Below are 26,024 nucleotides of genomic sequence, written 5' to 3'. Positions count from 1 at the left end.
TAAATCTGTATTTCAGTTTATTGTTAAAACCTTGCAGAACAGGCAGTTTTGTTTTTACATGCATTGGTACAACTGTTGTCTAGCTAGCAATTAATAAGAATAAAATCCTATCCTATCCTATCCTGGAGGTGCAACAAATCTTACCGTTTCAGGATTAAATCTGGAAACGTTAAAAGCAAATTGTGTTGTGTCTTCAAACATAAAATTAAACTTATAGTAACATATTGTAGTGTTTGGAACTGATGAAAATATGCACATGGACCCAATGAATAAATCAGTAAAGCGCTGTGGATACCCAAGTCCCTCAAAGGTCCCTTAACAACATGGCGTGACTTGAAGATTGAAACCAGACAATGCCGGAATGGTAGTGAACATACATAGTTTTAAAACAAAGTGGTTTCTGTATCAGTCAGTAATTCAAAATATTTCATATATATATATATATATATATATATATATATGATACTTCATATTGCATGCAGTTGTATGTACTGTCACGGAAAAATATACAACCCGATACCATAGTAGTTGTCGATTATATATACAGTATGCTTGCTTGCTAATGTTTTTTTTTAAATGACGCCGCACGCACGCTTGACCAAAACAATGTTTCATGCGCTTAATAGGCTACCACTGACACATATCGCTCATATATCTAAATAACACATTACTTTTCCTATCTGAAATGTTCATGGTGTGATTCCATTTCTCTTCTCCACACCACCCACCCACCCTCCAGAAAGGGAACGCCTTTCTTCTGTTGATTCATTTTTCATGTACTGTCCACGCTGCATTTTTTTGTATATTTGTTGCTTGAAGTGACTTTGTAGGGTAGTTATCGTACCTTTGCAATCTCTGGCACAGCCCTCACATAATTGGTTTAAGTCTTATATTTCCAGTCACACTCAAAGAGCGTTCATCCCAAGTTCTCATTCCGAATCTGGACCTCAGAAGTTCGGCATTGCATTCACCAAGGTTCAGTTCTTGGTCTAGTACCAGACATCATCAGTGAACATTGATGTGATTTTCGTAAGTTTGCAGATGACAACTAACTCACAAAGCTTATTTCAGTATCAAGCGCCTTCTGTTTGGAATTGGACTTTCTGGAATTCTCTTCTTCTGGATCTCCGTTACTCACCATGCAACTCTTCTATCCTCTTCAAAGCGAAACTAAAAGCCTACCTATTCAAAATGGCATTTGGATGTGATGAAGCATGCCGTATCCGTTTGTCTTCTCCCACTTTCTCCAATCCCTTTGAATGGGTGTTTACTATCTAAGTGTGTTGGTGTACATATATTTCGTTTTTCTGCGTCCTCATGTGCTAGCTGTTGTGTGTTGTAATGCACTGTTGTTCATGTTTTGTTTCATATGAGGCGTTTAGAGCCCATTAATAGAATAGAATAGAGTATGTCTTTATTACCAAGTGTATCAGGGTCACAAGGAATATTGGGAGGGGGTCAGGAGAGGGGGGGGGGGGATAGTACATAACAAGATACGAACATAAATCGAAAATCATACACAAACACAAATACAGTAGAAATTAGGATACATACAAGTGCATATCAATATAAAAACGTATGCATACTCACACATGCACGCACTGCACACACACACACACACACACACACACACACACACACACACACACATGCACGCACACATGCACGCACACACGAACTCTCTCTCTCTCTCTCTCTCTCTCTCTCACACACACACACACACACACACACACACACACACACACACACACAAAGGCGTTGGACTTCACTTGTAATCTGAGGGTTCCTGGTTCGAATCTCGGTAACGGTGCATAGTGGCGTGGATATTTTTTTTCCGATTTCTGAGGTCAACATATTATGTGCAGACCTGCTACATATATATATTATATATATTGTGCCGGACTCCCCTGTTGAATATCCTGTCATCCATACTTCTGTTCGGAGATACCCAGCATGCATTAAGGACGTTTGTCCACGGTAAATCTGTGTCAGTCGTGTAACTAAAGAAGAAATAATCGCGCACGTGACTGTACAGAGCGTGAATGCACTTAACTGGTAAGACTTATTAGTTTTCAGAATCAGAGAAAGGGAGTATTTTCTAAAAGCGGTCATTACCAATTTTTCTTCCCGTGTAAGATTTGAGCAGTTTTCATTTTTTTGGAGACTGAATGAGAAGATCGTGGAGGTTTGGGAAAAGTTTATTTATTTCATATAGGCAGGTGGTTATTATGACACGACTCTTTGAAACCCAAATATTTTGTACCATTCTGTAATCACGTGAAACTAGCTCTCGGTTGGTTTGTTGGTTCATGAACGTGTAGTTCTTTTTTATGTGCTTTTTTGTGTGCTTTGTTTTTTTGGTGTTGTTGCTTTTTTGTGGATCATGAAAATCAAAATGGCAGATACTTCTCGACAAAGTTTGGTGATTAATATTAATAATTATGTTGAATGGGATGTGATAACATTTCTTGTTGAAAGTCAGATATTTATTGTCAGTTGGGTCATGAAACCTTTTTTTTTTTTTTGCTTGGTTATTGGTTATTTTTTGGATAGTTTTTGTGAACCCAACTTCTATTGGCATCCCAAACCTTGTGCATCCCCGATACCACGATAACCATACAACTTAAAATTATATCGCTACGTCTCCATAGAAGAGGTCTCCCAATTCGCAGAAATGGGTTGCGAAAAGATGACGTCACGTCTTTTTCACCGCGTCGGTTCGCCATCTTGTGGAGATGGGAAACCACAAGTGGTATTGTCGGATGCATACACAGAGAGACGAGGATGCCAGAATAGGTCAGACTCGCATCAGTTTATTTTAGAATATTCACAGTCAAGACAACCCAGGGAGAGATCGAATGCCCGCGTCGGCGAGAATGGATTGCGTTGATGAACAGACTTTCGACACTATCTTGACTTGACTAGTAGACGGTTGAGGCGTCGATTGACTCGGTTTAATGACCTGTCAACTCAGGGGCCTGTTCGTCGTCCGAGATCTATTTACTTACGTGCATGCGACGTGCGGGCAATGGCAAGTACAAAGGTGGTGGTTAACACCGGCAGGCAGGAACATTCACTAAAGGTAGCTCAGTCCAGCATCCACACCATCAAAGGTATGTATAGTACTGTCTGTTACACAATGTAATGTGTTGTCAGTTGCAAGCTCTGTTACTTGTTGGATGATTTCATAATGGAAAATTGAATTTATAAGCATGATCGAGTCATCAATTGACTCGGTCCCAAGTTCGAACAATGAGAAAGACCAAGCAGCCTAATGAAAGAAAATTTCAGTCTCAATGATTTAAAGATGTGGTTACATACCCTGAAGACTGACCTATCTTCTGAAATATTGGATGCCTTTTATCAAAAGTCTTATTTTACAACCAACAGTTATTGTTTTTTGTTTTTATAGTCTTTCATTTTATAGCTGTACCTGTTTGTACTAAATTGGATATTAATTGTATAATTAAGTTGTTTTTTTTAAATACTTTTAACCCTTGTGTCAGCAGTGGTCAATTTGTAATTCAGAATATATTATAATATATACAAGATTTATTATTTATAATGAATAATTTGTGACAGAAGTTTTATTACGGAATATCTTATCTTAATGTGCATGGTACTTTAGAACATGAGTCTAAGTCTCTGTTACTGCATATACTACAGCAATTTATTACTCTTTTTTTTTTTTTATACCAAACCTCATTTAACAATCAATAATGATTTTATAGTTGTAAGCATTTCTTACTCTGAAATTGTGTTTCTTAATATTCATGTTATTTTACTCTGTGTGTGTGTGTGTGTGTGTGTGTGTGTGTGTGTGAAATGTACCCGGTGTGTTGTATTATTTGATTGTAGTTGCATGTATTTAGCTTTATATATGTTCCTATTTTTTATATATATATCTTTGGTCCAGCCTTTGTCATGTGTATGTGGTAGACTTGGCTGTGGACTGAGATAGTGTGTAGGGTAACTGACAAGCCTGTGGATGAACAATTTATTTCCAAGTGGATGAATAAAGATGTGTTGTTTTGTGTTTTGTAATTTACAAAATGTGTACTTGGTGTGCCCACAGGTGAATCTGCATATGAAATGTACACTGATGACCCAGACTGGATTCCAACTCAGAATCTCAGCCACACGCATGGAGAAAAACCTTCTGACAGGGGTACAAGACTGAAAACCCGACAGAAGCAAAAGAACTGTCAGACAGAGTTGAACAAGTCTACAGAGTCCACTGACTTGTCTTCACATGCTGAAGAACAGTTAGATGTCAGTGCTGATACAGCACATAACAATCACATCATTTTTCTCCACAAAGGACACGCACACACATTGACAGATCTCAGCTATACTTCTGTTGGCACACACACAGATCTCGCTTCAGGTATCATTGGATGTATGCAAGATGAAATGAACAGACTTTTGATGGAAAATGTCAGACAGAAAAATTACATAGATAATTCCAAATATACAACAACAAAAAAGTTTTGAGAAAGATTATACAAAGGTCTTTTTTTATTATTTATTATAAATTATTATATTTGGGTGTTCATGAATACAGTGACACCTTCCAGTGAGTTTTTTCCATAGTAACTGTTTTGTTTTCCTGGCTGCGCACAGTATAGTCAATCCAAAACATAACACTAACAGCTGCTACATGTGTATATGTTTCACCAATGACAGCCATGACATGTACAGTGTGCTGACTTCTCTGCACTGTCCTTTCTCATGATGATCCTGGGCCTGAAAAGAGCCTTTTTTTTATTCAGCCGCTGGGAGTGGAGAACCTGAAACATTTCAGGGTGTTTTTTGGGTTTTTTTTTTTTTGTTTTGTTTGGTTTTTTAGGGGTGTGGGTGGGTAGATAAAAAGCATACTTATGTACATCATATTTGTTTGGTATGTTGTACAAGTGTGTTTATATGCTATGAGTATGAACAACACAACCACATGTGAATTTCTCTTAGAGATGATGAAAGGTAAAAGTGGAGTGATGGCCTAGAGGTAACGCGTCCGCCTAGGAAGCGAGAGAATCTGAGCGCGCTGGTTCGAATCACGGCTCCGTCGCTAAAGTATTTTCTCCTACTCCACTAGACCTTGAGTGGTGGTCTGGGCGCTAGTCATTCGGATGAGACAATATACCGAGGTCCCGTGTGCAGCATGCACTTAGCGCACGTAAAAGAACCCACGGCAACAAAAGGGTTATTCTGAAGAAAAATCCACTTTGGTAAGAAACACAAATAAAACTGCACACAGAGGAAAAAAAAAAAAATGGGTGGCACTGTGGTATAGCAACGAGCTCTCCCTGGGGAGAGCAGCCTGAATTTCACACAGAGAAATCTGTTCTGATAAAAAGAAATACAAATACAAACAAAATACAAATAAATGTGACGATTTTGGAAAAATATAACAGATGCATTAATAAGTATCCTTTCTCTCTCCCTCTCTCCCCCCAAAAAAAGAACTTAAAAAAAAAAATATATATATATATATCCTGCCCTCCCTCTTTCTGTCACAGTGATACCCTGACACAAGTGGTGAATTGTGCATATATTAGCTGATGACATATATAACATGACACACTTTTATAACATTATTTCTGTAGCTTCACAACATCCAGGTTTATTTAAAAAGTGTGGACTATAAATTGCTTTAAATCTGTAGCTCATTTCCAGCAATTTGAAATGGGAGAAAAATATGAAAAAAATTGTCAAGAAAGCACAACAGCACCTGTACTTTCTTTGGTGCCTCAAAATGTTCAGAATTAAAAAAGAAATCATGGTTGATTTCTACCGAACAGTCATTGAAAGTGTGCTAACCTTCGCTATTACTGTTTGGTACGGAAATATTTCCAAGGCAGAAGCTGCAGCCCTTAACAGGATCATAAAAACTGCCACCAAGTTTACCAGGGCTGATCTACCTTCTCTTTTGGGAACCATCACAACGCTGACCGTCCTAAAACCCTCTTGGCCAAGAGAGTGGGGATGTACTTGGGCAAGACACTCTCCACTATAATCAAATTCTAGCCCAAATAGTCGGAACAGCAGTTGCCTCCTCTGCTGTTCTGATGGTCATAGTCGGACACAACTGACTATCATATATATATATATATATATAGAAGACATATACTATAAGTGGCTACTCAAAAAAGCGAAATCAATCAGCCAGGACGAATCACATCCAGCTTTTGTGATTTTCGAGATGCTCCCCTCTGGTCGATGGTACAGAAGTATAAGGACAAAAACCAATCGCTTCGCCAATAGCTTTTTCCCCAAAACAGTCAATGCCCTGTCTCTCGAACAAATCCAGTATGATAAATAAAATTGTGCAATCAACAACCATCTACCTGAAGGTTTAGTCATCAGCCCCATCCACATGTAATATGCAGCTTCTGTTCAAACGTACGTGTGTGTGTGAAAGAGAGAGAGAGTGTGTGTGTGTGCAGTGCGTGCATGTGTGAGTATGCACAAGTTTTTATATTGATATGCACTTGTATATATCCTAATTTCTACTGTATCTGTGTTTGTGTATAAATTTCGATTTATGTTCATACCTTGTTATGTACTATCCCCCCCCAATATTCCTTGTGACCCCAGTACACTTGGTAATAAGGACATACTGATAAAGATATTCTATTCTATTCTATACATATATATGTATATATATATATATATATATATATATATATTCATATTTGTACTAGTAAATCATGCATTTGATTCCCTTCACACATATTTACATCCCTTTTCAAAAACTACCATTTGCATGCACTTCTCCCAAAAAGCAAGACATCAAGAATGATTGCAATTCAATGCATGCTGACTGATCTAAAGTACAAGTGGCAAACTTATCTTCACAGTGACAACACGTACATTGCAACGTTGTTAATCCAGCCATCCAAAAACTGTCGGTAGACTCCAGTTAAGTGGATTGAAGTCCTGCTGTGTGTAAGCAGATTTGCCAAGAACAAAATAATTATTGTACAGGTCCCCATACTCAGACGCTGGGACTGAGGTTTGACTGACTAAAATCACTGTCTCCCTTCAGTGGATATTTCTCGTAGGGATCTCTTCTTCTGGACGGGTAGCCAACATCGACTTGTCAATGAATCTGCTACACAATTTCTTTTTTTTGGGGGTGGGGGGTTTCTGAGTGGGCTGTTTTAATTCTGAGTTCAATAGGTTGGGGGGGGGGGGGAGGTGGCTGTTTGGAGATGGTCAGAGGTTAGTCACCCTGGCCTGGAAGGCTGCCAGGGATGGCGCAGTGGCTGCTTCAGTGGGATAGTTCTCGGAAAGAATGTCATCTGCTGATACAGCTGGAAAGAACGCGTCACTGCAGAGATTTTGTGGACCAGGGAAATGGCTACAGATCTGTACAGTGGTAAAGTAGGGTAGGGATAAAAAAAAAAAAGAAGAAAAAAAACACACACACAAAAAAGAAGAAAAAAGCTAGCTGTGTTTAATTCTGTTGCTGTTGATGATAAGATACAATGTTATTGTCAGTAAATGCACAATTAGTCTTTTTGCTTTGCTTTTTGTATGTAGTATATATAGCATCAAACACATAAAGCATGATGACTTTGAGAACATGAACATTTATGAAAAATGAAAATATGCAACACAATAACAAAAGTAACAAAACTGATGTTGATTTGGTAAGAAAAACTGCATGTCATTGACATAAAGATAAAAACTAATAATGCGCCTATTCATACATGCACTGACCCAGTCAGTTTGTCTACACCCAGTTTTCACCTCCACACAAATACACATCAGGACAGACCGGTAACAGCAGTGCACCAGCCACTGTTAAAATCATTGTGAAGATGTGAGTAGTGATAAACATAATGTTGACTAGGTAAGAAAAAAACCCATGTCATTCTTTCACTTCGTCAGGTCTCCACACTCAGTTCTTTCAAGTCTGGCCTTAAAACCCACCTCTTCCCAAGATAGCCTCCCTTCCCTGCCTCTTCCTTGTCTTCAGTTTCTCCAGTTTTAGAGTGCATGCGTGTGAAAAACTGGTCGAAAGCGCTTTGATTTGTCTCTGCACAAGATTCAGCGCTATATTAATATCATTATTATTAGACAATTATGCATTACAGTAGCAGTATGAATAAAATCAGTGTAGACCACATTTATTGTAAGAAACATGTCCTGTAATTATAACACATTGAATGATAAATAGATAATACATAACTCACCCACTCAAACACACACCCCTTCAATGCCATCAGACTATCATGGGCAGGTGCCTCCATTGGCATGCTGTGGACATGAGTGAGGGGTGAACGTGCCATCAAACTGACCACCAAGCTGGCAGTCTACAAGACAGTTGTCAGCACCTCCTTTTTCTGTGGATGATGTTCAGAAAGCACTGGATCAGTCCATCTCCAGTGCTTGCATAAGATCATGGGCATCTCATGTGAGCACAGTTTCCAACACAGAAGTGCTTCATCGAACACAAATGACGGGTTGAAGCACTTGTAATGAAATCCCAGCTCCGATGGATTGGAGTTTGGACATGTAGTCTGAATGGATGACAGGCCAAGCATTTGCCAAAGATCATCATCTCTGAGCTGGCTGCTGGTGCAAAGAACATTGGAAGACCACTGAAACACTTCAGGGACTGCCTGAAATCTCACTTGGGACATGCAATATTCCCATCATCGGGTGGGAGATGATTGTCACTGACCACAGCGCCTGGCAACTGGCTGTTTACAAGGGAGTTTTGGTATTCCAGGAGAGGCGTTTTCAAGACCTAGATGTGTCGATTCTGGAAAGAGAGATGAGTCCAGTCAACTTCCATTGCCTGCCTACAGTGTGGCCGCTTTTGTGTCTCTGCCTTTGGGCTGTGTTCTTACCTCTGGAGTCACTGACATCTTTATTCTTCATGATAACTTCTCTGATGATGTACCTTTTGCATACCACATGTATTGTTAAGTTCACTTTGAGCCACAGGGTAAGTGCCGTATTAATGCACATTATTATTATTATTTTACTCAGCCATTTTTATTTGATCACGCTCATAAGGTAAATCTTTTTGTCTTATGTTTCCAGGTGGGCAGAGATGCATATGGAGACAATACAGTGGGAAACTTCAAGAAACAAGGAGTCGTCACAGGTATAGTCAAATGATAATGATTTATTTTATGTGATGATGCTCAGCTAATCGTGTGCGTGTTTACATTGAAACAGCATTGACTGGACCAATCAGCTTAATCTTAGCAGTTATACCGTGTTGCAAGTAGGCCCAGTGTTTGTATGCCTTGTAGATAAAATGTATGTTTGCTGATGTGGCTCTGAGTCCCAAGTGTTCCTACCAAATTCAAAATGTTCTCACCAAATTTCCTGATTGTTCCAACAAACGCTGGTTGGCATCTGTGTGTGTGTGTGCAGATCATGTTCAACAGACAGCTGAGGCATCCACTGGTGTTGCACCCATCATTGTCAGTGAAGATGGTAAGGATCAACTCAGTCGCAATGTTCCGCATACATGTACATGGAATACAACCATAGCAGTGAAGCTTCTTCACTTAGTAAAGCGAAAGAATCTTGCAGTTTTTACTGAGACCTCAACACTTTAGGGGAAGTAACATGTCTTTGCACATGACAATTTGATGTTTCTAAAAGGATTCCTTCCCTTGACAGACCGTGTGTGTGAGAGAGATTGTTTAAAAGACAGATTCACTGAAGTCTAAATATACACTTCCTGCATTTGGTAAGATGACGGCTTGTTGATTAACTTGATGTTTTAGACAGCAAAAAAACCAAACACAACTGATGAATTAGTGGTAGAAAAAGGTTATGATAAAGAAGATAAAATAGAAAAAAAAAATGAGTCTTGTTGTTTAGTGTTTTAAATGGATACCAAGGAGTCCAGTGTATAATTAGTGATAGAATAGTGACTTGAAATAGAATAGTCCAGTGACTGACATCACAAAATATGTTTTCTCAAGACTGTTGGGATACCTTTTTGTGAGGACTGTGGAATAGTTATATCTTCCACACAGAAGAGTTGAGAATGTTTATAAACCTTTTGTTTGGCACTTTCTTGTGGCCACTAATTTGTCTGTCTGAGTATCTCACTATCTGGGTTGATTTTTTGTTGATATTTAAAAAATGAAAAATTGTGATTTGTAGGTGTTTGGTCATGTCTACAACTCGATTGAGTTAAGGTATATTACGACCAAATACCATGACTTTTCAGTGAAGAAGATAAGGATTATGGTGACCTGATGCAATGTTGTCAGTGTAGATTGTAAGGATTGTCATTAAGGTATATCATGACCTAAAGCAGTGTCAGTGTAGACAGTATGGATTATGATTGTGGTATATTATGACCAGTGCATTGTTGTCAATGTGGATGGTATGGATTATCATGATTAAGGTATAATATGACCTAATGCAATGTTGTCAGTAAAGATGGTAAGGATTAAGGTACATTATGACCAAATGAATGTTGTCAGTGAAGACGGTAAAGATTAAGGCATATTATGAGATAATTCAATGTTGTCAGTGAAGACGGTAAAGATTAAGTTATAATATACTATGACCTAATGCAGTGTTAGTGAAGACAGTGAGGATTTGAAGACAGTGAGGGTTAAGGTACATTATGACCTAACGCAATGACATGTCAGTGAAGATGGTAAGGATTAAGGTATATTATGACCTCATGGTATGACAAAAAATTAACATGCTGAGTCATGAAACATTGATAAGGTTTCTTGTTACATGTCATAAGTAAAGAGCGAACAGGAGGTTATGTTGTGACATTTTCAGAAAACCCTTTTTCTCTGCCTGCTAATGTATTTGTTTTCCTCTAGATCAAACGTGGTTTTACTACAGGATTTTGCCAGGGACAACCTTTTCGTTGCTGTCAGTTCTTTCAAGTGAGCAAAATGCATGCAACACACAGGGCCTCAGTTTATGGTCTCATTCAAATATCTAGTATCCAGAGCACCACTCAAAGTCCTATGGAAGGGAAGAAGACACTGGTGAGTGTGGGACTCAACCCTGTACACTCAGACTCTAGCTTCCTAGGCAGGCGCGTTACCACTAGGCCATCACTCCCCAGAGAGAAGGTGGCAGAATGGTTAAGATGCTCTCCTGCAATTACAGAGAGTCTGCGAGAGTCTGGGTTCGAATCTGACTCTCACCCTTTCTCCGGAGTTTGACTGGAAAATCAAAGTGAGTGTCTAGTCATTCAGATAAGACGATAAACTGAGGTCCCTTGTGCAGCATGCAGTTGGTGCACTGAAAAGGAACCCATGGCAATGAGAGTGTTGTCCTCTAGCAAAATTCTGTCGCTGAAATCCACTCTGATAAGTACACAAATATATATATGTACATGCACTAAAGGCCTCACTGAGCACGTTGGGTTATGCTGCTAGACAGGCATCTGCCAAGCAGAAGCGGTGTGGCATATATGGATTTGTCTGAGAAGTTGAGAAACTGAAACATCAGTCAGCAGTTTGTCCTTGATAGTGTGTTTGTGTGCCTTTTAGGGGGAGCTAGCCTTTGGGAACCATCCCCAACACCAACTGTCCTAAATCCCTCTTGCCTGAGAGAGTGGGGATGTAACTTGGGCAAGACACTCTCCACAATAATCAGATCCTAACCCAGATAGTTGGGACAGCAGTTGGCTCCTCCTTTGCTGTTCTGATGGTCATAATCGGATTCGACTGACTGTTGTATGGTGTCACTCTTTTTGTCACAACAGATTTCTCTCTGTGAAATTTGGGCTGCTCTCCTAAGGGAGAGCGTATTGCAACACTGAGAGAGCCACCCTTTTTTTTTTTTTTTTTTTTTCCTGTCCGCAGTTTTATTTGTTTTCCTATCGAAGTTGATTTTTCGATAGAATTTTGCCAGGGACAACCCTTTGTTGCTATGGGTTCTTTCACGTGCACTAAGTGCATGCTGCACACAGGACCATAGTATATCATCTCATCCAAATGGCTAGTGCCCAGACCACCACTTGCGGTTTAGAGGAGGGGGAGAAAATACTGGTGACTATGGGATTGGAACCAGCGCGCTCAGATTCTCTCGCTTCCTGGGCGGACGCATTACCTCTAGGCCACAACTCCTCTCCACTGTCATACACATCTGTCTGTGTGCAGGGCAGAACTCCATCGTGATTGTGGCCGGAGCCAACTTGCTGCTGGGGGAGGAGGATGTGAGGAGGGTGGAGGGGATGATCAGCGCCTGCAAGGTTCTGGTGTGCCAACTGGAGGTGCCTCCTGCCACCTCCCTCGCTGCCCTCCGCATGGCCAAGTCCCACGGAGGTTAGTGTCTTTCTTTTCCTTGTCTCTTTCTCCTTCCACATGTGTCTGGTGAAGGGGAGCAGGTAGGTGTGTGTGTGTATATATATTGGAACATATGTTCTTTTTTTTTTTCTTTTCTTTTTCTGGCGCATCAGCATGCCTTCTTCACTGGTGGTTCCCCACCCACCCACACCCACCAATTTTCCAGTTTACTTGTCTGTTTGACTTCCAGGTATGAACATTTGATCATTCTTATTTGTTATGTAATAATTGTGTTGAAATGTCTGTCTTTTTTTTAATGACCTGGTGTATAAGTTGGTGTGTTTCCTTTCTGTTCACATACATGCAACTGCATTCATTGTACGTTATATATTGCATAGATATTGTACAAGATGTAAGTTAATGAACTGAGAGGGGAAATAAGTATTAGCACGTCGGTCTTTTTTCTCATAGATTATCTTCAGGCATTGATATTTGAGGTTTTTGATACATCATGTGTTGCTCAAATATTAGATATATTGGGGATGCCTGAATATTTATGTATTTGTGCATTGTGTTTCATGATTGTGTATGGTTTGCTGGGTTCATTTTAGTGTGTATATGTGACTTTGATGAAATGTGTTTATGTATAATAATCGTGTGTTTTGTAAGGCACCAGAACCTTTTTTTTTTTTCTTTAGAGAATGCTATAAAAGTATCCATAATTATTATTATTACCATTGTTGATGTTGTTGTTATTAGATTATTGTTATTGTTGTTATTCAATTATTGATATGGTTGTTGCTATGATTATCATTATTGTTGTTGTTGTTATTATTATTACAATATTAATACTATTGCTATTTGTTTTTCTTCTCTACCTTTATATAGTTTATTGTGATTGACATTTGCACGTAGAGAGTGTCAAGTCTCCAGGCTTTTTGTTTTTTCCTTGTCTGTCTGCTTCAAACAAGTGATAGAAGTCAAAGCATGCAAACTGATCCATCCATATATGTTAACCTGTGTCAGTGTTTGTAAAAGGGGGTGGGGGTGTTGGCCAGTATATGACCTATGCCTTGAGAGCCTATGATATGTTCCTCTGAAACTTTACAGTGAAATGAATGGAAAAACAAGTATGTAAATTGAATAAATTTGAAAAATACATTGAATTTGAAGGCATATAATTGAAATAGTAACAGTGGGCCATGTTTAACAAAATTCTGCACGTCCATACAAGTATGTGAACACACACAAGCAACACACACACACACATGCAACACACACACACACACACACACACACACACACACACACACACACACACACACAGATACATAATGCACATGCACCAGTTTGAAGTCCCAAAGACAGCCAAGCTCAAACTTTCACCAACACACAAACATATCTTGGTCCCACCCTCCACATACACACACACACACACACACACACACACACACACACACACACAGAGATACATGTATTAGATATTAGATATATGTGTGTGTGTGTGTGTGTGTTTCTCCCTCTCTCTCTCTCTCTCTCTCTCTCTCTCTCTCTCTCTCTCTTTCTCTTTATATATATATATATATTTTTTTTTTTTTCACACAGAGAGATACATGTATCTAATTTTTATGTTCAAACATGCACACACACACACACACACACACACACACACATCCTCACTCCCATTGGCATACATACATTATGTGCGTCTTACAGAAGCAAAAAGCACCCCAGTGGAATTGTGAACACAATCATGTTTCACATGCATGCACACACACACTCAACTTAGTAGCTGTAATCCGAGGTTTTCTAGTAAAAGGGAGAAAACCCTAGATAACCCATAGTTTTAAAGTTGTGGGAAATAGTTCCCTAGGTACCTGTGGGTCAGCAGTATGGATGGCTGTTTGTATTGACTGAATAAAATTCAGAGTTCAGGAAAATACTGACATGCCGGATCCATTCCCTGTGGTAAATGGAGTGAAGCAGGGCTGCGTCCTGGCACCCACACTGTTCATTCTTTTCTCTGCCATGCTGATTGACGCCTTCCAAGACTGTGACTGGGGCATCTACATTCAGTTTCGCACAGATGGCAAACTTTTCAACTTGCGGCGACTCCACGCTAGATCCAGGGTGTTTGAAGCACTGTTGAGAGAGTTCCTCTTTGCTGACAACTGCGTGCTTGCTGCACACACTCATAAGGACATGCAGTTCATTATGGTCAGGTTCTCAACCTCCTGCAGGCGCTTTGGACTCACCATCAGCCTCGGCAAGACTGAGTCCATGTACCAACCAGCTAGCTCACAGAACGCCAGTGCCTCCCCCCCCACTTGCAATCAAGATCGATGACACAGAGATCAAGTCAGTCGATAAGTTTTGCTACCTGGGTAGCACCCTATGCAGCAACAGAGCCCTTGATGCAGAAGTGATGCTGTGCATCACCAAGGCCAGCTCTGCCTTTGGCAGACTCAGCAACAGGCTGTGGAACAACAAAGGCATCAGGCTCAGCACCAAAATCAAAACCTACAGAGCTGTTGTGCTCACCATCTTGTTGTACTGCTGTGAAACATGGACGATGTATTACCGTCACATTCAACAACTTGAGCAGTTTCACCAGAGATACCTACGAAAGATCTTCGGCATAAAGTGGCAAGACAGGGTCTCCAACCTCCAGGTCCTAGAGAGGAGCGGCATGCCCAACACCGAAAGCCTGCTGATCCAGTGCCAGCTACGCTGGACAGGACATGTTGTCCGCACAACAGACAGCAGGATCCCAAAGATGCAATTGTATGGCCAGCTAAAGAAAGGCCACCGCGAACTTGGAAGACCGTGCAAGCACTTCAAGGACACCTTGAAGACAAACCTCAAAGCCTGTGACATAGACATCGCTTCCTGGGAAACTGATGCCCTTGACCGCTCTCTCTGGAGGATGCTGTGCTCTAGTGGCATAAAGATGTTTGAAAACAAGAGATCATTAAGGAGAAGCATGAGTGAAGGAAGCTGGGCTCAACTCCTGGAGACATTTTCCCTTGCAACACCTGTGGGAAGTGCTGTGCATCCAGAATCGGCCTCTTCTCCCAAATGAGGACATACACCTACAGATAAGTCTGCCTGCCTACTCATCCGTCTGTCTGACGGGAGACTCCATCATTTTGTGGGTCAGCAGTATGGATGGCTGTTTGTATTGACTGAATAAAATTCCTGAACTCGATACTGCCTGGCCTCTGCAAAAGAATAGATGAGAGTGCACAAGAATGACAAGTAACAATGATGAGGCAATTACCACACACACGCACACACACACACACACACAGAGACACACCTTTTCAATTTTACCAATGGATGATAAAATTATTTTGAAATATTTTCAGTTTACATTTAGATATTTCTTCTTAATGTTGCCTCTGTGTGTGTGTGTGTGTGTGTGTGTGTGTGTGTTAAACTTGTACATTTTCTCTGGAAACACATCATCATCAGATTTGGCTTAGAAAAAGCAACGACAACAACAACAAAAAAGAGAAGTTTTATTCACACATTATATTACAGAATACTTCTTGGAAGGGTACCAAAATTTGTGAAGAAGCAAAAGTGTTTCCAGGGTCGTTTGCTTGTTAAACAGCAATCACTTTATCATTTTTTGATTAAGATAAAAGCTGCTCCATTTTAGTATGAAAGGTATGTTGATGCATACATCTGCTGGGAGGAGTAAAATTCTGCCATGTAATTGGACATCAGTCTGAATATAAGATTGGAATTTTTTTTAAAATAGATCTCAATCATTAAACACATTAGATTTTAAGATAAGGTCAAGGCAAGGCAAGGCATGTAACGAGGTGTGTTTGTGTTGTGCCAGGATGGCAAGACAACACACACACACACACACACAAACACACACACACACACACACACACACACACACACACACACACACACACACACACACAAACACACACACACACACACAGGATATTTTATTATCTCAACAAGAGAGATTCATGCATGGTTTGTGCTGCACAAACAATGCACTGTATGAACACATAATTAACGTAAGATGCCAAGTTGATGTGGAACCTCACAATTATAGACACCCACAGATCAAAGTCTCTTACTTATTTAGTATCACCATGATTACACAGAAGATATAAAAAGCTTAAATGTTTAGTTAATTACTTAATGTAAGCATCACATGTGATAATCACAACCACACATGCGATAAGTTGCGATAAGCACAGCAAGAGAACAGGCATAGATCAATACCATACTAAAACTAAAACATACATGATTAAAGCCAAGCTATTCAGCAGTGTTTAAAATTGATACAAATTATAAAGTACACACGAGTGTAACACTTTTTTTTTTTTTTTTCAAACCAATACTGTGCCATCAGTCATGATCACGTTGCTGTCGTCCCCCTCGGTCTCTTTTCATTTTATCTTTCTCATTTTTCTCTAAGATTTTTGTTGGGAAGAAACCAACCCTGATGACAAAGGAAGTGTTTTTGATAAAAATAAGGGGCACTTCCTACGCTTTCTCACACACTGTGAATATGCCCCCCGTGCTTTCTCTACAATGAGAAAGCGTGGGAAGGCGAGAAAGTATGGGCTAACAACCCTCATTGTTTTATAGGCTGCTACTCAATGGAAAGAAAATGAACTGGTCCACAGAAGTGTAAAGGCAGAGCTGGTCACTTCAGAATAGACAATTGCCACTAAGAATAGAAATGTAATCACCAAAAAAACAAAAACAAAAAAAAGCCAGTGAGGCAGAAGACATGCAGCTCAAAAATCTCATGACAAAAAGGGACAAAACTACTTCAAAACTATTTTTAATGTATGATTTACTCCCCTTTGATTGTATGACCCTGATTAAAAAAAACAAAAAACAGACAAATTATAAGCAACTGATAACACTTGCACTGTGTTTTGATGGGTTATCCCATGTCCCCAGTGGTAATTTGATGGGTTCTTCCATGTCCCCAGTGGTATTTTGGTGGGCGATCCCATGTCCCCTGTAGAATTTTGAAGGGATTTCCTGTCCCCAGTAGTATTTCAGTGGTATTTGGACAGGCATTCTATGTCCCCAGTAGCATTCTTTTGGTAATCAAATGGACATCCTAATTTCCCCGTAATTACACACACACACACACACACACACACCACCCCACCCCTACCCCACACCCCTGTGCTATTCCAGTGGTAATTCTGTGAGTATTCCCCAAACCTGAATGGTACTCAAATGTTCAGTGTGCACAGATTTCTCATGGCATTGTTGGGTGTGTCCAGTTTTTGACTGTGTGTGTGTGTGTGTGTTGTATCAAAGCCACTGACATGAAATGCTTTGCTCTTTGTTAACTTTGCAAGGCTGTACTGTAAACACTTGCTTCACTGCACACAAAAAAAAAATGTGAAAAAACTTATGAAACCAAGTTGATGAATTTGTTGACACATAAAAATACACAAGATGAACATGTGTTGAAGAAAAACTGAGAAATTAGACAGCCTATCTAAACCATTTCACACACACACACACACACACACACACACCTGTGCTTACACACACACACACACACACACACACACACACACACACCTATTACCTGAATTAGGCCTCATATGCACACAAACACAAGACCAAACGCACATATATACAAAGTGACTAACACTCACACACACACACACACACACACCCAACACATACCACTCATACTTTACACAAAAAGGTGTTGGATTTATCTGTTAGTATGTTGTCTCATATATGGTGGTTAATCATATGACTACTACTGTCATTACTGTCAGATTATGAGTGTGTTGCTTTCTTTGCACTGACTCGGAGTATTTTCACTTTTCAGCAGACATGGTGTGATGCAATAACAGGGTAATTTATTTGCACTACACTTTTTTTCTTTCTTTTTTTCTTTTTATTTTTTCCACTAGCCCTAAGTGTTTTTGATAGACAGACTGATACAAACTGAGTAATTTCTCTGCACTGGCCCTTTATATTTTCAGTATATGGTGTGGCGGTTACAGGATGATTAGATTGCATTGGCTCCAATCTTTTCAGTAGATAAAGTAATGTGAAACAATTACTGGGTGTTTTCCTATTTTGTTAATGACAGTGTCTACTATATTGTATTATAGCATGTCCCTTCAGTCTTGTGTGGTGCCACACTGTTTTAAGAAATCAACAATCATTCCTGTTCCAAAAAAAGTACAGCCTAGTTGTCTTAATGATTATCGTCCCGCAGCCTTAACACCAGTCTTCATGAAAACATTTTAATGCTTAATTCTACAATTCCTAAAAACCCGCATTCCTCCATCTTTTGATCACTTTCAGTTCGCCAATAGAGCTAACCGATCAGTTGAAGATGCCATTAGCATAGGTCTCTACCACGTCCTCAGACATCTCGAAAATCCTAACAGCTAATCTAAGATCCTTTTCATTGACTACAGCTCTGCGTTCAACACAATAGTACCATCAAAACTGTATTTTAAATTGAAAGACTTCTCGCTGCCTGAATCAGTTTGTGCATAGGTCCAAGATTTTCAAAGATGCAGACCGCAAGTCGTTAAATTTGGTGACCTCACATACACATGCATTCTCAACATAGGCGCCCCTCAGGGATGTGTTCTATCCCCACTGTTGTACTCACTATTCACACTTGACTGTGCAACTCAAAATGAATGCAACACTATGGTCAAGTTTGCCGATGATACTACTCTAGAAGGGCTGATTACGAACAGTAATGAGTCAAAATATAGGGAAGAAGTACTGGAACTTGTCAGCTGGTGTGATCAAAACAACTTGGAACGGCTCAAAGTATCAAAAACAAAAGAATTAATTTTAGATTTCAAGAAGACCAGATCTAATCCCTTACCACTTGTCATTAAAGACAAGCAAGTAGAGATCATCAGCGAATTAGAATTTCTCTGAATGATCATTTGCAATGATTTGAAATGGGAGAAAAATACGGAAAAAATTCTACAGAAAGCACAACAGCGCCTGTACTTTCTTCGGCGCCTCAGTAAAAAATTTGGAATTTAAAAAAAATCATGGTTGATTTCTACCGAGCAGTCATTGAAAGTGTGCTAACCTTCGCTATTACTGTTTGGTACAGAAATATTTTCAAGGCAGAAGTTGTAGTCATGAACAGAATCGTAAAAACTGCCGCCAAGATTACAGGGGCAGATTTACCTTCTCTAGAAGACATATAAGCAGCTACTCAAAAAAGCAAAATCAGTCAGCCAAGACGAATAATAATAATAATTACTGATAATAAATAATAATAATGACGGTATTTATATAGCGCTGAATCTTGCGCAGAGATAAATCAAAGCGCTTTCGCACCAGTCACTCACACGCATGCATAACTCTAAAACTGGAGAAACTGAAGACAAGGAAGAGGCAGGGAAGGGAGGTTATTTTGGGAAGAGGTGGGTTTTAAGGCCAGACTTGAAAGAACTCCGTGAGTGTAGAGACTTGACGAAGCGAATGAGGAAGTTCATTCCAGTTGCAAGGTCCAGAGACAGAGAAAGAACGGCAGCCAACAGTCGAGTGTTTGAATCTGGGTATGCATAAACAGAGTGGATCTGACGCCGATCGTAGTGAGCGAGATGGAGTGTAGAGGAGAAGGCAGTCGCAGAGATAGGACGGGGCAGATTTGTAAATACGTTTATAACATAGAGTGCTGATTTTGTACTTTATTGAGACAGGGAGCCAGTGGAGATGTTGCAAAAGAGGAGTGATGTGCTCGAATCACATCCAGCTTTGGGGACTTTCGAGATGCTCAGTCCCCACTGATCGACGGTACAGAAGTATAAGGACGAAAATCAGTCGCTTCGCCAAAAGCTTTTTCCCCAAAGCATCCAATGCCCTGTCTCTCGAACAAACCCAGTATGATAAATAGAATTGTGCAATCAACAGCTATCTACCTGAAGATCTAGTCATCGGCCCCGTCCACATGTAATATGCGGCTTCTGTTCAAATGTGTGTGTGTGTGAGAGAGAGAGTGTGTGTGTTTGTGTGTGTGTGCATGTTCGTACCTTGTTATGTACTGTTATGTACCCCACCCCCAATATTCTTTGTGATCCCGGTACACTTGGTAATAAAGACCTATTCTGTTCTATTCTATTCTATTCTGTTCTATGTCATGGTATTGGTTAAACCTTATTTGATCAAATGTATGATCATCAGGTCATTGCTAATGCCACGCTTTTCCTATACTTATAGACTCATGAAAGAACTTGTGACAAGAAAGAGTTCCCCTTGACAATTTTCTAAAGAAAATTCTACTTGGACTGAAAGAAGGGGAAAATAAAAGGATGTTGCTACACTGTTGGTAATACATTCTCCTCGTGCACAGCAGCCTGAATTTCACACAGAAATATCTGTTGATGTTGACATAAGTAATACAATACAAAATACAAATGAATAGCCCATGCACACACTCACACTGTGACACACACACACACACAGTGACACACACACACGCACACACACACACACACACACACACAGAGTGACACTCATACACAGTGACACTCGCACACACAAAACACAACACATACACACACACACACATGAGCATAAGACATTTAATTCCTAAAGATGTAGTTGATGACTTTTCTTCCAATATTTCATTAGCCACTGAAAAGATTTTGAATGATTATTCATTGCTTAGAATGTTTTCGGAAATTTTAAACTCCAGTCCAGTTGGTATCCTCCTTTGATGTGTCATAATTAATGTTATTTATATTTACATTGTTGTAGGTTAATACTTGTTGATATGCATATACATATTCTCCTTCCCATGACACCTCATTCAATACACACCACAATCTCTTTAGACCTTTTTCTTATAATATACTTTTCCTCTGATACATAACATGAATACTTTTTTACACTAATACTCACATGCATTCCCTTTCCTTTATCCACTTCTTTACTCCTTTCCGTCTAAAAACACTTATAGTGAATAGAACTCAATATAAAACACACACACACACACACACACACACACACCCTGTTTAACTCGCTCACATCCATAACAGAAGCCGATGAGATGATTCAGAAAACTGAGTCACAAAGTCACCTTTCCGGAAAGTGTGTGGAGAAAGGGGGGGGGGGGTATAGTAGTTTGAGCAACAACAATTAATGGCGTGTCACCCAGATGACTGACTCTCTCAAGGGAACGGCCAGACACCACTACATGTAAGGGCAAACACAATGAAACTGCTGGAGGAGAGGGAGGGGGGGGAGTGTGGTGGGGTGCTGACTTCAAAAGCCTCTAGCACACATGTTGAGCAATTAGGTAACATTTTATCCTCCTAGGGGGGGGGGGGGGGGCTGAATTTTTAAGTAGGACGCTGGTGACTGAGAAGAGATACAAAGGGAGTGGGGCTGTGGGGTAGTAGGTTCCCTCCACAGGTTGCTGACACAGGCATGGGATTACTGTGGTATTGCATCATCGACCATTGAAGTGGGGGAGGGGGGGGGGGGAGTGAGGCTTGGGAGGGGGGGCAGGGGGGGGGGAGTGAGGCTTGGGAGGGGGGGTGTCACTGTTTGGAAAGAGACTTGAATTGAATGGAAGTTTGGGATGTGAAATTAATGGCCGGGGGATGGGTTTGGGGGTGGGGGTTCAGTTTTACTTTGGCGATTGTTGCCATCGTGTCGACATGGATGTAATACAGTGTTTGATGTCTAAACTGATGAGAGAGGTTTGCTTGATAAGAATAAATTTAGACCACATAATGTGTGTGTGTGTGTGTGTGTTCAGATTGAAGAGGGAAGAAAGTGCATGCACAAAATGAGAGGGACAGAGGACTGCCTGTGACTGTGTAAGAAAAAATAGAATATAATTTTACTTATTATTTTGTGATTGAATTGGCACATTTACACCCATTCACACATAATCCAGATTTGACTATATCGAAAACAATGTTTAAATAAAGCCCACAATGTACGTAAAAAATTTTAAAAATTTTTAATCCAAAAGCTGTCAGACCAGACAAACCCACTGGGTACCTAGATGGCTACAACGCCACAGATGGACCCTCCCAATCCACACATAAGGGCCAGTGTGTTGCATAAGCGGTCACCTGTCTCTTGTCAAGTGGGGTACATGTCAAACTTGAATGGGTAGCCCTGGGTGGAAGGATTGTATAATCTGTTGGCAAGCTACTTGGACAAATCCAAGTAGGGCCTTGCTTCTAGATGGGCTTAATGGAAAGAAGTGGAAAAAAAAGACTTTAATTTTACAATTGTCAAAGAGAAAGAAAAGAAGAAGAAGAAAAAGACAGTCTGTGGAAGTAAACAACACCCATTAACTTCACATCCCAAACTTCCATTCTATTCAAGTCTCTTTCCAAACAGTGAACCCCCCTCCCAACCCTCACCTTCCCAACCTCAGTGGCCAATGATACAACTTGCCAATGCCAATACTTGTCACGCTGTTAAAACACAGCTACTGGAGTGTAAACACCTCACCCAACTGGCAACATCGAATCGAAACTCATTCGGCCAGATATGGGGGGGAATTGTGTTAGTTGCTAGGTGTTAAATGATGGATGAATTTCTAAATGCTCCCAATACTTATTTACATCAGATTGGTCACAAAAGGAGGGTTCAACGCACCTGTCCTATCAGTATAAAAACAAAAATATATGAATTTTTGACTATGGAAGATGAATTTGTAAACTTATCTCCAATTGAGCTTGGTTCACAGCTGAAAATTGCTAATTGCTTTGAATCAGTTTAATGTAGACAAATGCTAATAGCATAAATTTAAAGAAGGAATCACAACGATTCTGCCAATGAATTATATTCAGTGCTTTAGGATCAGATGAAAGAGATATTTATTAAGTTATGAAGTTCAGCAAGTTTTAAACCATCATCATCATCCAAAACAGTTGATTTGGTGTCAATGACAACATGCTCCATATCACTTAAATACCTAATCATTTCAGTCCACACATCATAATAGTAGGTTTGTGGCTTACCAGCCAATGAAATGTAAGAATGTATTATATGAGATGAAATGATGTAATCTTCAGTGTTAGTTGAAACATAGCCAGCAAATGATTGAGTTAAAGTCTCTGTAAACACAATAATCTTGCAGTGAATGCTACATAAGTTTGGTTTTTATAAATGTTTTGAGCATTTATGTAGAATGGGTTGGGTTTGAATTTTGAAATAGCATGCTGCTGTTGTACTAATGTGCATCAGTATGTCAACTGCGAAATATTATCAGCATGTGCCTTGATGTTAAGCTATAATTGTCATTGTAGCCAGCCAGCACTTGTCTTCAGAAAGAGCTGGATGTATTTTGAGTTACAATTATTTGTATTTGTATTTCTTTTTATCACAACAGATTTCTCTGTGTGAAATTCGGGTTGCTCATTTGCAGTTTTATTTGTTTTTCCTATCGAAGTGGATTTTTCTACAGAATTTTGCCAAGAACAACCCTTTTGTTGCCGTGGGTTCTTTTACATGCATGCTGCACACAGGACCTCAGTTTAACATCTCATCCGAATGACTAGCGTCCAGACCACCACTCAAGGTCTAGTGGAGGGGGAGAAAATATTGGCGGCTGAGCCGTGATTCGAACTAGCGCGTTCAGATTCTCTCACTTCCTAGGCGGACGCGTTACCTCTAGGCCATCACTCCACTTGTATTATGGTGTGTCCAAAATCGGAGCTCAGTTTTTTGTTTGTTAGTTTTTAATTGATTATTTATGCCTGACATTGTTGCACATGTCCAACAGCAGCAACAGGAGAAATTGCACTGATGGGATATCTAATGTACCATTTCTCTTGTTGCTGTTGTTATTGGACATTGTGTGTGTGCATGGATGCATGGCATGTGCATGTGTGTTTTGTACAAGTTGGAATGCAAGGTGCACGTGTGTGGGGAGAGAAGAGATACCAGAGTGGGTGGCATGAAGAGTGATGGGCTGGGGTTGTGTGAGGGGAATGGAGGGTGGGGGTGACAGTTTCGTTTGACAGTCTTATACATCGTATCACATCATATATTTCTGGCAGAAGATCAATACCAGTGGCGATCTAAAGTCTTAGGGAGATCAACCCTGTTGCATCTGTTCCTCCAATGGAGATGTACAATGGCCAAACATTCTGGGTTGTTACACAACACTGGTCATGTTTGTTCTTTGTTGCTGTTCACATTGTGTGTTGCATGTTCACTGATGCCAAAGAGCGGGACAATTCAATTCATTTCAATACAAAAACACTTTATTAATCCATATGGAAATTAATGTGTGCAATCACAGGCTTGTTGTAGACAACAACATAAAACTGAATGTACGCACCATAAAATACACTAAAACAAGTCGGATAAGAACTCTCAGTAGCTGACAGTAGACTAAAACAACCCCCACCTTCACCCCACACACATGTGCGCACATTAAGACAATAAGGTATACAAAGGACTTGACTGTGGTACTGCCTCATTCTGTCTGAATGTGAATCACTGAACACCACTAATATACTCCTGTTTGTGTATGTGTTGAGTGGTAATGCATACATATATGAAGTCAGAATCGGAGTGCACGGGATCAGATCCCACACTCAGTATTTCCATCCGTTCGGTCGTGAGTGGTGATGTGAACAACAGTCATTCTGATGTGATTATCAATGCAAGTCCTGTGTGGAGTATCCAATTAGCACATGTAAAAGAACCCATGGCAACAAAAGGGTTGTCCTTAACAAAATTCTGTAGAAAAATCCACAACAACAAATACTTTTGCTGGCAGAAAACAAAAAATATATATGTGGATGGTGCTTCTCAGTAGCGATATGCTCTCTCTGGGGAGAGGATCCCAAATTTCACAAAAAAAGACATCTTTTGTGCAATACAATACAATAATAACAGTGATAATAGATAGTACTTTTATGGCGCAAACTCCCTGCGTAATGGGTTCTAAATGCCTATTCATGAAACAACACATATACAACAGTGCATAATAACATACTTCTTGTTCATAAAAACATCACATATTTGTATACACCAAGACAATACTACAAATTGCAGGTATGAACAATCACTCACACACACACACACACACGACAAAAATACCCTGCATATGCTCACATGCACACACAAATATCCACCCACAGACAGACACACACTACATGATGACTTGAGTAGAGGGCAAAGTGGGATGGGTAGGAGGAGGAAGAATACAGACAGTTCGCTATGCTTTATCATACGTTACAATTCAATAAATACAACTTAAAGACATCTGTATTCAGTGTTAGTCACACTGCACAGGTGTATAACCATAGCCAATAGAGGATTAGCACCTATCGTGAATAAACACAAATCAGCCAAACAAAAGAAAAGGGTTGTGGGAGGTGGAGGAGGGAGAGAAATCTTACATCGTACGAGAGGAGCAGGGAAGGGGTGGGGGCAAACTGAGAGGAATCTTGCAAAGCGGAGCATGTAGACAGTCAGATGTGCACATTAACCCTATGAGTGCCCCAGAACGTCATCAGAAAAAGGGAAATAATTCTAGAAGGCTGAAAATTCACAGTTTATCGAGAGTGGTATATCTCCAGACCATTTTCTTAGTTTTAGGCTTATTGATTTGGATATTATTTTATGACTTGAAACACCACTTTCTACTGTTTTTCCCCTGGCACTGAAGGGGTTAATGATAATACTGGGTATTCATGATGCACTTGTCGTCCTTAGCAGAGGGGCCCAGAGCGCTAACAGTTGATAACATTTTGTAAGTTGGGGATGCATGGTTGAATAAATGAACAAAAAAAACAA

General features: G+C 40.0%; 1 protein-coding gene across 2 annotated transcripts in view; it reads left to right on the top strand.

Moving 5' to 3' along the window:
- LOC143281184 (ribokinase-like) overlaps positions 1–26,024 on the top strand; it is a 64,047-nt gene that overhangs the window by 12,834 nt on the left and 25,189 nt on the right. For both annotated transcript variants that reach the window (XM_076586220.1, XM_076586221.1), the window contains exons 3-5: positions 9,058–9,121; positions 9,397–9,459; positions 12,117–12,281. In XM_076586220.1, the coding sequence (XP_076442335.1) occupies positions 9,058–9,121; positions 9,397–9,459; positions 12,117–12,281 (292 nt within the window). The remainder of the gene's footprint in view (positions 1–9,057; positions 9,122–9,396; positions 9,460–12,116; positions 12,282–26,024) is intronic.

The sequence above is a fragment of the Babylonia areolata genome, chromosome 4 (genome assembly GCF_041734735.1).
Source record: "Babylonia areolata isolate BAREFJ2019XMU chromosome 4, ASM4173473v1, whole genome shotgun sequence".
NCBI lineage: Eukaryota > Metazoa > Mollusca > Gastropoda > Neogastropoda > Buccinidae > Babylonia > Babylonia areolata.
Note: the sequence above shows the minus strand (reverse complement) of the source record. Positions and strands in the feature narration are given on the sequence as shown.